Source organism: Stenella coeruleoalba (genome assembly GCF_951394435.1).
Source record: "Stenella coeruleoalba genome assembly, chromosome: 1".
Taxonomy (NCBI): Eukaryota; Metazoa; Chordata; class Mammalia; order Artiodactyla; family Delphinidae; genus Stenella; species Stenella coeruleoalba.
In genome coordinates, this window is record NC_137169.1 from 52,582,561 (window position 1) to 52,597,279 (window position 14,719).

General features: G+C 36.3%; 1 protein-coding gene across 8 annotated transcripts in view; it reads left to right on the top strand.

Annotated features, from left to right (window-relative positions):
- Positions 1 to 14,719, top strand: part of PATJ (PATJ crumbs cell polarity complex component) — a 358,864-nt gene that overhangs the window by 160,183 nt on the left and 183,962 nt on the right. For all 8 annotated transcript variants that reach the window (XM_079919148.1, XM_079919149.1, XM_079919151.1 and 5 more), the window contains one exon: positions 853 to 952. In XM_079919148.1, the coding sequence (XP_079775274.1) occupies positions 853 to 952 (100 nt within the window). The remainder of the gene's footprint in view (positions 1 to 852; positions 953 to 14,719) is intronic.

The window sequence follows — 14,719 nt, forward strand, 5'->3', positions numbered from 1 at the left end:
TGGCTTTTGTGGAGTGCTTGTGTGTATCGGCTCCCATTCTTTCCAGCAGCTTGGATCTCTCCATAGTTGGGCATGTTTTATTTTTCCCAGCGTTCAAGAAAATGTCAACATTCTGTGAAGGTAATCTGATCATAAAGTCTACTTTAATTAAGCCTATTTGAACCAAATATTGATGTGCTGTATCATTTGGTGTGTAAATTTAAAGAATACTTATACAGAAATACAAAAAATATTCATCATAAAGCTTTCTCTTTCTTTTTTAAAACATTAAAATGTGTGTTGACTCTTTATAAGTTGTAGATGAATACCTCTTTGGTTAGAAAATCTTGGTATTTCAAGTAGTTTTTAAAGAATGAAATCTGTACCTTCTCCAGTTGAATAAAAAGTTTAAATAATTGTAGGATTAACACGTTAGGTAGTTTTTACATTTAGACTTAATTTTGAAATGTTTTTCATTTGAGTTATTTGGTCAGAAATAAAGAAAACTAAGCCTCAACAGTGTAAAGAAAGTACATATAATTGACTTTCTCACTGGAGAAAGGAACTCATTCTTCTGGGTAGGTTAACAGTCTTAAAAGCTGTGCCTTTGAATTCCTGTTTTCTGTATTGGTGTGTTTACATCACAGAGTCACTTTTACATAATAACATAAACATAAGAGAATGAATTGTATTTATTTTACAATCCTAGTGATGTGATGGAAGTTGGATAGAGTCAAAATATTTACAGATGATCTTTTTTATCCTGTTTGTCATTGAGGAAGAGGTTATACAAAGAAAAAGAGGTTATATAAAACCTCTTTGTATAAGAGGTTATACAAAGAAAAACGCTTCTCTCAAATTTTGCATCTTCAGAGGCGAGGAACTGCTCCACCTCCAATGAAACTGCCGCCTCCTTATAAAGCTCCATCTGATGACAGTGATGAAACTGAAGAAGAATATGCATTTACCAACAGTGAGTTCCTTTTCATTATTTGGGGTGGATGCAGAATTTATTATATTACGCTTTAATGATTGTTGTAAATTGTCAAATACAGTGGTATAGCTTCTTAGAAAATGTGCATGAACATATCTTGCTGAAAAAGAAAGTTTACGTCTCCAAAACTTCTGTGACTTTATTTTCGTAAGTTTTTGTCTTTGACACTAATATAACAGAGTGAGTATCAAAGGCAGCTGGGTGGTAAACTTTTATGTACATTCCCTCCTAGTCTTCTATTTGGTTATGATTACACAAATGCTAAGAAGTCCTTGAAATTGGAGTTTGACCCATAATAATAAGAGTTGAATGTAGATTTTAGCCCTTGATTACGTGCCCTACTCAAGTGGATGGTGATATTGCCAATGCAAAATTACAGAGGGCCAACGAAGTCATAATTTTTCCTTTAGATGTCATTTCATGACGTCCTTTTACATTAGTTGTATCAAATATACATTCACACATATATTTAATGGAGGCTTTATTTAAAATAATTTATATATCTTTTATGTATGTAAAGTATATGTAGTTTAGATCTGATTGCTGTTGTGTATGGAATTTATTTTGGGGGTGATGAAAATGTTCTAAAATTAGATTGTGATGATGGTTGCACAATTTGTGGCTATACTGAAACCTACAGGATTATACATTTGAATGGGTGAATTTCATGGTTTTTGAAATTTACATATTTTAAAATAATATTTTTCTTTCTATAATATAGAAAAGGAGTCTGATACAGAAATTGAAAGAGTTAAAATTCTGGCTCCACTACTTCCTAATGTGTGACCTTAAGCATGCCCTCTTCTATGAAAATAATGGTACCTACTTCAAAGGGGTTGTGATGAAGATTAAAATAAGGTGATAAGGCCTTTAGCCTGGCGTATTGTGAATCTTCAACAAGTATTATAAAGTTGACTATAACTTTATATTTTTCTAAATATAGTAATAGATAAATGAAATATAAAAATAAATATAACTATATAACAATTAAGTTGACTTTATAAAAACTTGGTTTGTACTTTGTGATTTTACAGAATGCTTTCTCATGCATTTTTATTTGTTCAACAATCTCTGTTGAAAACCAACTGCTTTTCACTAACAGTGCCAAGTGAGTCTTTTGTGAGATAAATGAAACATAGCTCCTTGTTTTCTCTGTGGGGTCACCAGCCTGGAAGGGAGGATACAAAGGCATGGAAACAAAATTTCATAAAGGTACTTGCAGTGCCTTGGTTCTCAACCTCTTTGGAAGAGCAACACGTGATGGATACGATTGATACATGTGTGTGTTTGTGTAATGTAATCCCTTGTTTTGATATAGTTATTAGGGCAGCTGCAGCAGAGTGGAAATAGCTTGTTGATTATTCATAATTTCTGGGATACTAGAATGCCTATATTTGCATGGTTGTTAGGAAACCTGGTTTAAGCATGTGACTAAGATTACATTCTAATCCTAGCTCTACCACTTAGTTGTGAATACATGGATAAGTTTCTTAACCTCTTCATGGCTCACACTTTCCTATCAATATGGAGGAGAGGGGATGTCTTATAATAATCTGCCTCACAGGATCGCTATGAGCATTAGAGGAGAAAGCATTTAAAGAACTTAGTATAAAGATTGTGATACCTAGTAAACACTCTGGTTTACCATGTGCCAGGTCTTCATATGTGTTAATAACTCTATCAACGTAATAACTTTGTGAGGTCTCTAAATGTACAAATAAAGAAACAGGCTCAGAGAAATTAAGGAATATGTCAAAAATTACACAGCTAATAAATAATGGACATGGAGTTTAAATCCAGGCACTCTGACTCCAGAGTTGGTACTGTCTGTCATCTACTCTTCTCATTACTTAAAACATTACTATCCCAGAAATAGGAACAAAGTGACTTGGGGTTATCTAGTGAATATCACTTTGATACCATTAGATAAGCAGAGCAGTTCCCCGGAGTTCCAAGACCATGTGTTCATGTGTGTTCACAGCACACATTCACAGCGTTAGAGGGGTTCAGGAAGGACATTGATTTACACTGAAAGCTGATACAGTAAGTCCCCTACATACAAATGAGTTCCATTCTCAGAGCACATTCGTTAAGTCCAATTTGTTCGTTAAGTACAGCAAAGTTAGCCTAGGTACCCAACTAAAACAATCAGCTTATAAAGTACTGTACTGTAATAGGTTTATAATACTTTTCACACAAATAATACATAAAAAACAAACACAAAAAATAAACATTTTTAATCTTACAGTACAGTACCTTGAAAAGTACAGTAGTACAGTACAACAGCCGGCATACAGGGGCTGGCATCGAGTGAACAGGCAAGAAGAGTTACTGACTGGAGGAGGGAGAAGAGGTGGGAGATGGTAGAGCTGAAGGATCGTCAGCGATAGGAGACAGAGGGCAAGCTGCAATTTCACTCAGCCCTTACGTTGACGGCACAGGTTCTGGTTCCTTGCTGGATTCAATTCTATCTAGCCTCTTGAAAAAAGATCCAGCCTTGCTGGATTCAATTCTATCTAACCTCTTGAAAAAAGATCCAGTGATGTCTGGGTAGTAGCTCTTTTTTCCTCGTCATAGATGACACAGTAGCACTGGATTGCATTCTGAACGACTGTTGCAACCTTCGTGTACCATTCTACGTTCGGGTCCTGTGCCTCAAAACTAACAGTGCCTCCTCAAATAAAGAAAATCCCCTTGCCATTTCCTGCATCGTGAATCTCTTCGGTTCTTCAGTTACTTCTTCCTCTTGTCTCTCTTCATCCTTTCTCTGGGCCTCCAATTCCATCAGGTCTTCATTAGTAAACTCCTTGTGTTTCACAGCAAGGAATTCAAAGAAGTCGTCCTCTTACAGATCTAGTTTAAAATACAGATACTGTATTACTGTAGTCTGTACAGTACCTTTCAGTAAAGTACACAAAAGCACAACCACTTGTGGAGGATGTGACAGTGTACACAACACACGTGAACTAACTTACGTGATTGGACATGCAAATGCACGTTCACATCTTTGAAAGCTGGCAGCTTGAAGGTTCATATGTAGGGGACTTACTGTATAGACTTCTAGTATAAAATTCATCTCCTAACTATGACATTTCACAAATTCTCCAGCAAATCTGGGCTGTGAATATGACTTTCCATTCATTTTGCTCCCTATTTTTTCCCTTCCCATTGAATTTTCTGTTAACCTTCTCCGGAAGGGTTTGAACCGTGTGGAGCTATGAGATGGTTCACATTTAAAATGTAGGTGAACCTAAAGCCTCTAGCTTTCCTGTATTTCTCCTGATATGGATCTGGTGAATTTTTCTTTGCTCCTAAACTCTTATTAAATGAATACTCCGCTCATCTTTCCAAAACTAAAAGCAAATTGGTTCACTGTTTTATCAGATTCTTATTGTCCCAAAACTAAGCATTTCTTTTTACAGTGGTGAAAGTATGATTACGTAACTTTCCCATGGTCCAGGACTAGGAAGTGGAAGGCTGGAATCCAAGCTGTAGGCCTACCGAGAAGTGATGATTATGTTAGAGAGATCACCGACGTGAGATACTCATGATTCTAAAGTGTAGTTTAGTCTAACTTAGGTGAGCTTTGGCAAGTTACTCATTTACAAAGTTCATCTGGTCAAGAAATATTTATTGAGTGGGTATTTTAGGTGGGCAGACACTGTTTTAGGTGTCGGGAACAAGATCTCTCATTAACTTATATTCTAGAGGGGGAGAAAGCTTATAAACAATACGATAGTTTAAATATTGATAAGTACTGTAAATAACTAAATAAAGCAAGGTAGTGTGAGAATAAATCCCTTGGAGGAGGCAACATTAAGTGGAATGGGTAAGGAAGGCCAAGCAAGGTAGGACCCAAATGACAAGAAGGAACCACAGAGCTGACTTTTTAGTCATCATATCGATCAGATTTTTTTTCAGACTGTGATCCACAGTAACATATATTTTATTTAACAACCGAATATAGATGTGCACGTACACACGGACACACACACTAACATGCATATATAACTGAAACAAAAGTTTCATGAAATATAACTTACCTTTATAACATATGAAGAAATTATTCTTTTTCTATACTATTTTTTTTTTTGGCCGCACCACATGGCTTGTCGGATCTTAGTTCCCTGACCAGGGATTAGAACCTGGGCCCACGGCATTGAAAGCGCTGAGTCCTAACCACTGGACCACCAGGGAATTCCCTCTGTACTATTTTATTTCACTTTTTAAAATGCTGTTTGCAACTCGTTTTTTTTCTTGATCGACTAATGAGTCACAACCTGCTGTATGAAAACCACAAATCTGTGGTTTTCAAACTTCAGTGTACCTCAGAAGCACCTGTTGAGCTTGTTCAAACACTAATTGCTGACCCCTACCCCCAGTTTCTAAGTTCTTACATCTGGGAGCACCCAGTAATTTGCATTTCTAGGTGACGCTGATACTTCTGATTCAGGTCCGACTTTCTGAAAACTGCTGATCTGGATGGTGTTAAACTCACGGGAGCAGGTGAGGTAGAGAAGTGTGTGTAGACAGCAGCAAGAAGGGAACCCAGCACATGCCTAGCATAAGAGCATCCTAGCATAAGAACACTCTGAGGAGATTGTAGAATTAAGTAGTTTAAGAGAATGTGTTTCAAGAAAGGTTCTGTCACTGAACCTCAGTGGTCAACTGTGGAATGATTCCGAGAGGTTGGAGACAGAATAGTAACCGTTGAACTTAGCAACATGGGGTTGCTGAGGAAGAACAGAAAGAGGATACTTGGTAAAATAACCAAGGGAGTTATTGTTCAGGTTGTTGTGAGAATTCAGTGTTACAGCCAATGCAGACATGCCTCCTTTTATTGTGATTCGCTTGACTGCCCTTCACAAATGATTGTGTCTCTTACTAATTGGTTTGTGGCAGCCCTGCATTGTCAGATGATAGTTAGCATTTTTTAGCAATAAAGTGTTTTCTAATTAAAGTATGTACATTGCTTTTTAGACATAATGCTATTGCTTACTTCGTAGATTGCGGTGTAGTGTAAACATAACTTTTATATGCATTGGAAAACCAAAAGATTGGTGTGACTCACTTTATTGCGGTGATCTGGAACTGAACACGCGACGTCTCCCACATATACCCGTATAGACAGGGTGTTACATAACAGGCATTTATATTATAGATCACTCATCTTGCATAGTTGAACATATGACATTCTAGTGTCTAATTTCCATGAGAAGTCTTACAACCATCTTAATAATGAAAATTTCTTGAACTTTAATTAAGAATTATGAAACAGTTAAAAATTAAGAAACAATATCCACATAAATGCTTAGCTGTTGACCAAACTACTATTGTCAGACCTGCAGGATTTGTCAAAGGGAGGTATCAGTGGTGCAGAACTTTTTACTTTATAGTATAGTCTTTAATACCTAAATTTAAAGCTTGATTGCCCTGTCAGAGGTTTAAGATCATTGAGTGCATGAAATGATCACTCAGTTCACTATCACATGGTGACTTTCTAATCTTTGTTTCTGGACTTAAACTCACTCTGATATCCTGATCCAAATTTTCAGTTGGCTGTTGGAAAGATGCCATATCTTTATTATCGTTCTTTCTACAATGGATCAACAAATGTAGATGAATCTTCTTTCCCAATCTCTTCTCACATTCGTAGTTTCCTTTGTATTTTTATTACCACAATTTTAGTAACTATATGATAGTAGTTACTAAATTCTCCATAAGTTCTCCCCAGATCTTTAAGTGCATTCTCAGAAGAGCCTTTGAAAGGAAATATCTCTTCTGCTGATTTCAGCTTCATGTCGCATTATTTGGAAAACCTTGCCCGACTCCTTCTACTAATACTTATTCCTGTATTTTTCTTTCATCGTATTAACAAAATGTAATTATTTATATATTTATTAGATTAATCCGTCTCCCCCACCAAATCTCTAAGTTCCATGAGGCTAGTTACCCTCTGTTTTGGCCTGGCACATTATAGAAATTCAGTATTTGGGGCAAGTTAATGAAAGAAGGTAGGTGACTCACATAGTTACATGGGGGTGCACTGAAAACCCGGGTGTGCTCCTGGTGCCTCGGAGGTACCCTTTCTCCTGAACTGTACCATCACAGTTTCAGAGCATTCTGTCCGGAGCAGCTTGACATCTCTTTCTCAATATGCCACCCATTACTTTATCAAAAAGTTTCGATCCCCAGGGGGATTTGCCACAGTCTCCAGAAAGTCTTGCTTTGTTCACCTTCGATCCCAGAAGTTAAATGCTTTTATGTCACTTGGGTGATTCTAACCTGTTGGCGTTCACTCTTTCAATTATGGTTTTAAACTGCAGGGAGCAGAAGGTTTGGAATGACTTTCTGTAACATAAGAGAGTGAAGCAATGAGAATCATACAATAGATATGTCTCTTTTTTTTTTTGCGGTATGCGGGCCTCTCACTGTTGTGGCCTCTCCCGCTGCGGAGCACAGGCTCCGGACGCGCGGGTTCCGGACGCGCAGGCTCAGCGGCCATGGCTCACGGGCCCAGCCGCTCCACGGCATGTGGGATCTTCCCGGACCGGGGCACGAACCTGTGTCCCCTGCATCGGCAGGCAGACTCTCAACCACTGCGCCACCAGGGAAGCCCAGACATGTCTCTTAATGTCTATTAAAAAAATCCTCGGAATTCAGAATATAATTGACTTATTTGACACCTGGCTTTTTAGTGCTGTAACAGAGATGTGAATGGAACCTCATGCGGACGGTCTCTTAAAGCCCTTTTTTTTATCCTTTAATTCCAGAATAGCATACTCTCCTGAGGTATTTTGTTTTTCCACCTTTTTTTTTTCCTCAATAAGGATCTGGTTTAATTATGACAGTGATACATCTTTATGGCATTTTGCTCAGATTCCTCCCTCCCCCCAATTATATGTCATAATATAATATTTGGTATAAGAAATATATTTGGGTTATGAAGCATAATAAAATTAGCCCATGAACCACACCATGCAGATAAAAATTAGATTACAGATACCTTGCATCTTTGTGTTTTACTTTAATTCTTTTTGTTTTTATTTCAGTTGTTTTTAAGGATAGGATACTAGCTAAGACCTTCTGAAATGTGATTTATTAGCAAATCGCTCAGAGTCACACTATGTGTAAGTTTAGAGCTTTTTAAAAAACAGCAACTTTATTGAGATATAATCCACATTACCATACATCTACTTAAAGTGTCCAATTCAGTAGCTTGTCGTCTATTTAGAGTTGTTGAACCATCACTATCAGCCACCCCCCAAACCCTGCTCATTGGACGTCACTCTTCTTTACCATATTTATTCAAAAATTCCTTACATCATGTATAAAATACACAAACTCATATTTTAATTTTTTAAAAAGATTTCATAAATAATCTTCTTGTGTTCCCATGGAGTGGTCTGAGGAACCTGTCCCAAACCTCTCTTCCTCTTACAAAAATGCCCCCAAAACTGCATTTAAATTTGGAAGAAGACAAAGCTGCCTGCTAGTCCCACTGTCCTCAAGAATCTAGCAGTGCAGTAAGATCACCTCTTCTTCCCAGCTCAATAAACAAACAAAAAAACAAAACCAGAAAGAGAAAAACAATATTATTCACAGATAATACAGTTGTCAATCTCAAAAATTCAAAACCTAAAATAATCTTTTAGCAAGAGTAAGTCAGGCTATATATTAATTGTGCATATGAAAAAAATCTTCTAATCAGTATTATCTACTTAGGAAATGTGATAGAAATTTCCTAATAGAAATAACAGAGAAACTTTTTAAAAACCCAGTAATAATACAATTAGAAATGCAAATCATGGCAATGACCCATAACTTTTGAGTCATTTACTGTTTGGCAATGTGATAAAAGCTATAAACCTACCCTCAAGAAATATGTATGCAGATACACAGAAACATTGTCACCCACAACCCCTCCCCGCCCCCCCCCCCCGCCCCGCACACACAATTTTAAATAGGCATCATTTTGCCTATTTAGTGCAAGTCCTGAAGCCCATTTAAGGTAATTCGAATCTAAATCCTAAGAGTGTATAGGCATTTTTTTTAAATATGAGAATTTCATTGAACACTGATTTGGAAATGAAATGCTAGTCAATTTTGGAAAAGAAAAATATTGAGAGGAGGGGGACACATACTTCCCTAGCATCTGAATATATTCTAAACTGGTGTTTTTCAAACTCAATCTGGAGCTTTTAGAAATGAGTGGGAGGGTTTTGACCTGTCTGAAACAGTTTTTCTCAACCTTGATTACTGACATTTTAACCTTTAATTCTTTGCTGTGGGGGACTGACCCTTGCCTTGTAGGATGTTTAACAGCATCCTTGATCTCTACTCACTAGACGCTAGTAGCCTCTTCCTCCCACCCCAGTTGTGACAACCAAAAATGCCTTCACACATTGCCAAGTGTCCCCTGGTCTAAATGGATGGGATATTCTACTGTTATTTATTAGTTGAGGTGCCAAGGGCACTGCATTGTATGGGATAATCTTGTACAGTAAAGAATTCTCCTGCTCAGAGTACCAGTAGCACTTCAGATTAGAAATATTCTTTAAAACTACAGTAATTAAATCAGTTTAGTATTTGCATTTGAAATAATCCTGAAATAGACCCAGGTGTCTTATAGAAAGTCTAAGATTTTAAAAAATATACTCTTGGTACAGGGAAAGGGTTTCCATATTATTATAATAACACTGTAAAAGAAAATAGTAAGCTGGCTTATATAAAAATTAAAATATATACACCCATATTTTTGTATACATATATATTCAGAGGACAATAGAACAACAATAGAAATAGAAAATAATAGAAACAATAGAACAACAATAGAAAAACAACAGAAAAACAAGCAAATATCAACCATTGTGTAATAGATTTGAGGAACAAGTACAAAAAGTGTTCAGCCTCACTAACAATGAGGGATATGAAAATTAATAAAAAATCAGATTTTTTATCCCATCAAATTACTTAAGATTTTAAAAATTACTGTTGCTCATTGTTGGAGAGGTTGTAGAAAAAAGGAGTTCTTTTATGCTGTTGATAGGAATTTGAATTCATGTTATCTCTTTCTAGAGACTCATTTGGCGGCACATATAAAAAATTTAAATGTGCATATTCTTTGAATAATCTAACTTCCAGTGATATATCTTAAGGAATTTGTTGCCCATGTGAATGTGTGTCTGTGTGTACATATACCTACAAAGAAGTTTGCTGCTGCAATTTTCACTAGTAGCAATTAGATCAGTACATGTTATATGAAATTAATACATACTATAAAATCTCTAAGCATTTCTAGCCATTTGACCTGGAACAAGTTGCATATCTTTCCCTTAGTTTCCTCATTCGTAAGATGGGGATGATAATAGTACTCCTTTCACTGGGTGCTTGTGAGAGACTGGAAGAAATGATGTATATAACATGCTTATATGGGAAGTGACACATACATAGGAGGTACTCCAGAATGTTAGCTGCTACCTTTTATTATTATCAATACAACATTCTTCAGTGTTTGCCAAATATTGCCATTACAGAATGAAATTCTGGCATAAGTATATATTAAAAATTTTATCCAGAAGTTTTTATAATTTTTTTTAATTTTAGAAATCAGTCTTTTGAAGTTTAACATTATTATGTCTGAACATTACTTTATTAACACTGTCTACTACTGACGGTGCCTTGATCATTGTTGACCATTGTGACATGTTATACTTTCACTTTCAATGGAGGTCATTAGAAGAGAAAGATATTTTGGAGTACTTCATTTTTCTTTGATACTTTTTGTCATCTTATTCTTTATTTTCCCTGGACCAAAGGTGGAATTATCATAGAAGGATTTATTTCTGATTTTGTAATTTTTCCTTCCCATGGAATTTCAATGTGGTAAGGTTGGCATTTTACTTTCATTTCATTCCTCACAGTGTGGGAAGAATACACAGGAGAAATTTTTGAGAAAAATTCATGGTCCAAAATGAATGAATATAACAAAACAGAAACAGACTCACAGATACAGAGAACAAACTAGTGGTTCCAAGTGGGGAGAGGAAAGATAAGGGTAGGGGATTAAGAGGTACAAACTAATAGATATAAAATAAATAAGCTGTTACAAGGATATACTGTACAGCACAGGGAATATAGCCAGTATTTTTATTAACTTTAAGTAGAGTATAATCTATAAGAATATTGAATCACTATGTAGTACACCTGAAACTAATAGAATATTGTAAATCAACTATACTTCAATAAATTTTTTTTAAAATTCATGGTCAGATAGAATTTAAAAACTAAAAATACAACTTTTATTTATTTATTTTTAAAATAAATTTATTTATTTATTTTTGGCTGCATTGGGTCTTTCGTTGCTGCGTGCGGACTTTCTCTAGTTGCGGCGATCAGGGGCTACTCTTCCTTGAGGTGCGCAAGCTTCTCATTGCGGAGGCTTTTCTTGTTGCGGAGCATGGGCTCTAGGCACGTGGGCTTCAGTAGTTGTCACACATGGGCTCAGTAGTTGTGGCTCTCGAGCTCTAGAGTGCAGGCTCAGTAGTTGTGGCGCACAGGCTTAGTTGCTCCGCGGCATGTGGGATCTTCCTGGACCAGGGATCGAATCCGTGTCCTCTGCATCGGCAGGCAGATTCTTAACCAGTGCGCCACCAGGGAAGTCCCTAAAAATACAGTTTTAAAGGTTACTTTGTTTAATATGAGTGCTAGTTTGCTGAACAATCCTACAAAGTTTATGACATAATTTAATCTCATGCTTTGTAGTATTTAAATATTTTAAAAATCAACAAAATCAACATTTGTGGATTCACAAAGGTTATAATCTTTGTAGAGGTAATTCTCAATATTCATATAACTGTCAATATATTTTTCTACTTAACCTTTTAAAAAATCAATAATTTTAATACAAAAATCAGCTTTTATCCTTATCTTTATTTGTGGTATTTTACTCTTGTAATAGTAAACAAACATTTATACTTTGGTAAGCTGATAAAATTTCAACATGTCAAGCATATAAAGAAATTTTTCATTCCAACTTACATCAAGAATGCTAACCTAGCATTTCTATTCTAGTGAATAGCCTTGTTTGAATCACTGCCATTAATACACAGTTTTTTATTGTTAATCCATGTTTCCCCAGGATTATTGATCTATCACTGGTTCAGAGGTGCCTGAATGATACCCAAGTGTCTCTCAGATCTTTGGCCTTCTGGAAGCAAAGCCAAATCGCAGATTTCAGTCAAATTCTAAGGCCAAAGCTGAATTTTATAGTATCCCTAGTATTTTTTCATCGAAAAAAGTCCAGAAGCATGCAGGTCAAACTGCTTCGAGAGGGGAGTTTTGAGAAGAAGCTTCTACTATTTATTTGATCCACTTGAATTTTGTATAACAAAATATGTTTATTTGGAAGGAAAAAAGCATTTTGTCTTACAGCTCAATAATAAGAAAACAAGCAACCCAATTTTTTTAAATGGGCAAAATGTGAAATGACATTTCACCAAGGAAGACATATAAATGGCTAATAAGCACTCGAAAAGGTGCTCAGCATCATTAATTTATTAGGGAAATGCAAGTTAAGCCACTACACATCCACCAGAAGGATTTTAGTTAAAAAAACAGACATACAGCTATAACCCTCATACACTGCTGGTGGAAATGTAAATTGATACAGCCACTTTGGAAAATGGTTTGACACTTTCTTAAAAAGTTGAACATAAGTTTACCATAGAACCCAGCAATTCTGCTTCCAGGTATACACCTAAGAGAAATGAAAACCTATGTCCACGCAAAGACTCCTACATGAATGTTCACAGCAACATCATTCATAGAAGCCAAGAACTGCAAATAGCCAAATGCCCGTCAACTGGTGAATGGATAAACAAAATGTTGTATATCCATACCGTGGAATATACTCTTCAGTAATAAAAAGGAGCAAAATACTGATACATGCTCATTATCCTAAGTAAAGGAAGCCTGATGCAGAAGACTACATACTATATGATTACATTTCTATAAAATAAACAAATTTTTAGGACAGAAAGCAGGCCAGTGGTTGCCTAGAGTTTGAGTTGTGTTTGGGCTTGAAGGAATTTTTTAGTAGAATGTTCTGAAACTGGATTGTGGTGATGGTTGCACAGCTCTATAAGTTTACTAAAAACATTGAATTGTGTGCTTGAGTGAATTTTATGTTGTGTAAATTATACTAAATAAAGCCGTTAAAATTATTTCAAAGTTAAGCATCATCTTACACTAAAGAACCACGTCTGTAAAGGATAGTTAAAACTTAGTAATTATAAAAAGGTCTCTGTTAAAGGAAGAGGGCAAACAAATAGCAAATTACTATAAAGAAGGGAGCAGAGGTATCTTAATCAGTGGGTTCCTTGATGGTGATGGCATTTAAGAACCATCAAGTTCAACTGGTCTAACTAATTTTACAGTCCAGAATCCTAAGACCCAGAGCAATTAATTTGCCCCGGGTCACAGAATTAGTTATTGTTGAGGTCAGTACTGGAATCTAGGTCTTATTTCCGGGCCACATTTAGGCTCTCCCTTCAGTGCCTTCCTATGTGCACCATGCTAATTTTTAAAATTATTTATTTATTTGTTATTATTATTTTGGCTGTGCTGGGTCTTCATTGCTGTGCGCGGGCTTTCTCTAGCTGCGGCGAGCAGTGGCTACTCTTTGCTGTGGTGTGTGGGCTTCTCATTGCGGTGGCTTCTCTTGTTGCAGAGCACAGGCTTTAGGCACGTGGGCTTCAGTAGTTGTGGCTCGTGGGTTCTAGAGCGCGGGCTCAGTAGTTGTGGCGCATGGACTTAGTTGCTCTGCGGCATGTGGCATCTTCCTGGACCAAGGCTCGAACCCACGTCCCCTGCATTGGTAGGCAGATTCTTAACCGCTGTGCCACCAGGGAAGTCCCCATGCTAATTTTTAACATGAAGTATACTCATGATTAATGAAGATTTGTTGATCAACTAGTCATTCTTTCTGTTTAAAAAAATTTTTTTGTTTGTTTCCTTGTGGGCTCTGTAGTTGATCTCTACCTGGCCTATAGATGTCACTACAGTCAACAGCAGTTATTACCAAGGATTTAAAGAATGTTAAGAATACTCACCTCATAAGCAAACAGCGTTCATTAGTGGCTTCTGGTGGTCTTTCCATGTTCATTTTACTGCTAAATATATGAATGGATTTGCTCTCTCTTTTTTTTTTGACACTGCAAAGTAGGATGGGAAAGATTAAGACATAAAAGCTAAAATTTAATTTTTCTGTTTTCTATAAATTATTTTTCTCATTTCCTATAATTAATTATCCTTTTCTGGACCCTCCTCTTTATAATTAAGTAAAATAAGTAGAATTCTTATTCTAGCCCCATAATTGGAGCCTGGTGAATACTGCTTTCTATTTCAGTTGATTTTTTATTCTGAAAACTTCTGAAGCTTCAGTCCTTGAAATAATTTGGATGCATTTATGGGAACTATAATTAAAGAAATGTATTGTTTTAAGATCTCTTGAAAACCATTTAAATTATGTTCAGGTGTTCTTGACCTTATATTACCCATCCATTTATTTAATCAGTGATCAGATAGATGACTTCTTATTCCACATTTTACAAAGAAAGGTCAGAAGATACTGTAGTGATTGATAGAAAGGTAATCCTGAAGCAATTGCGGTTGGTTATATGATTATATTAAGGTCTGCGGAGTTGGGGTGGGACAGGCGATGCAGTGTAGCATTTTAAGTGAAGT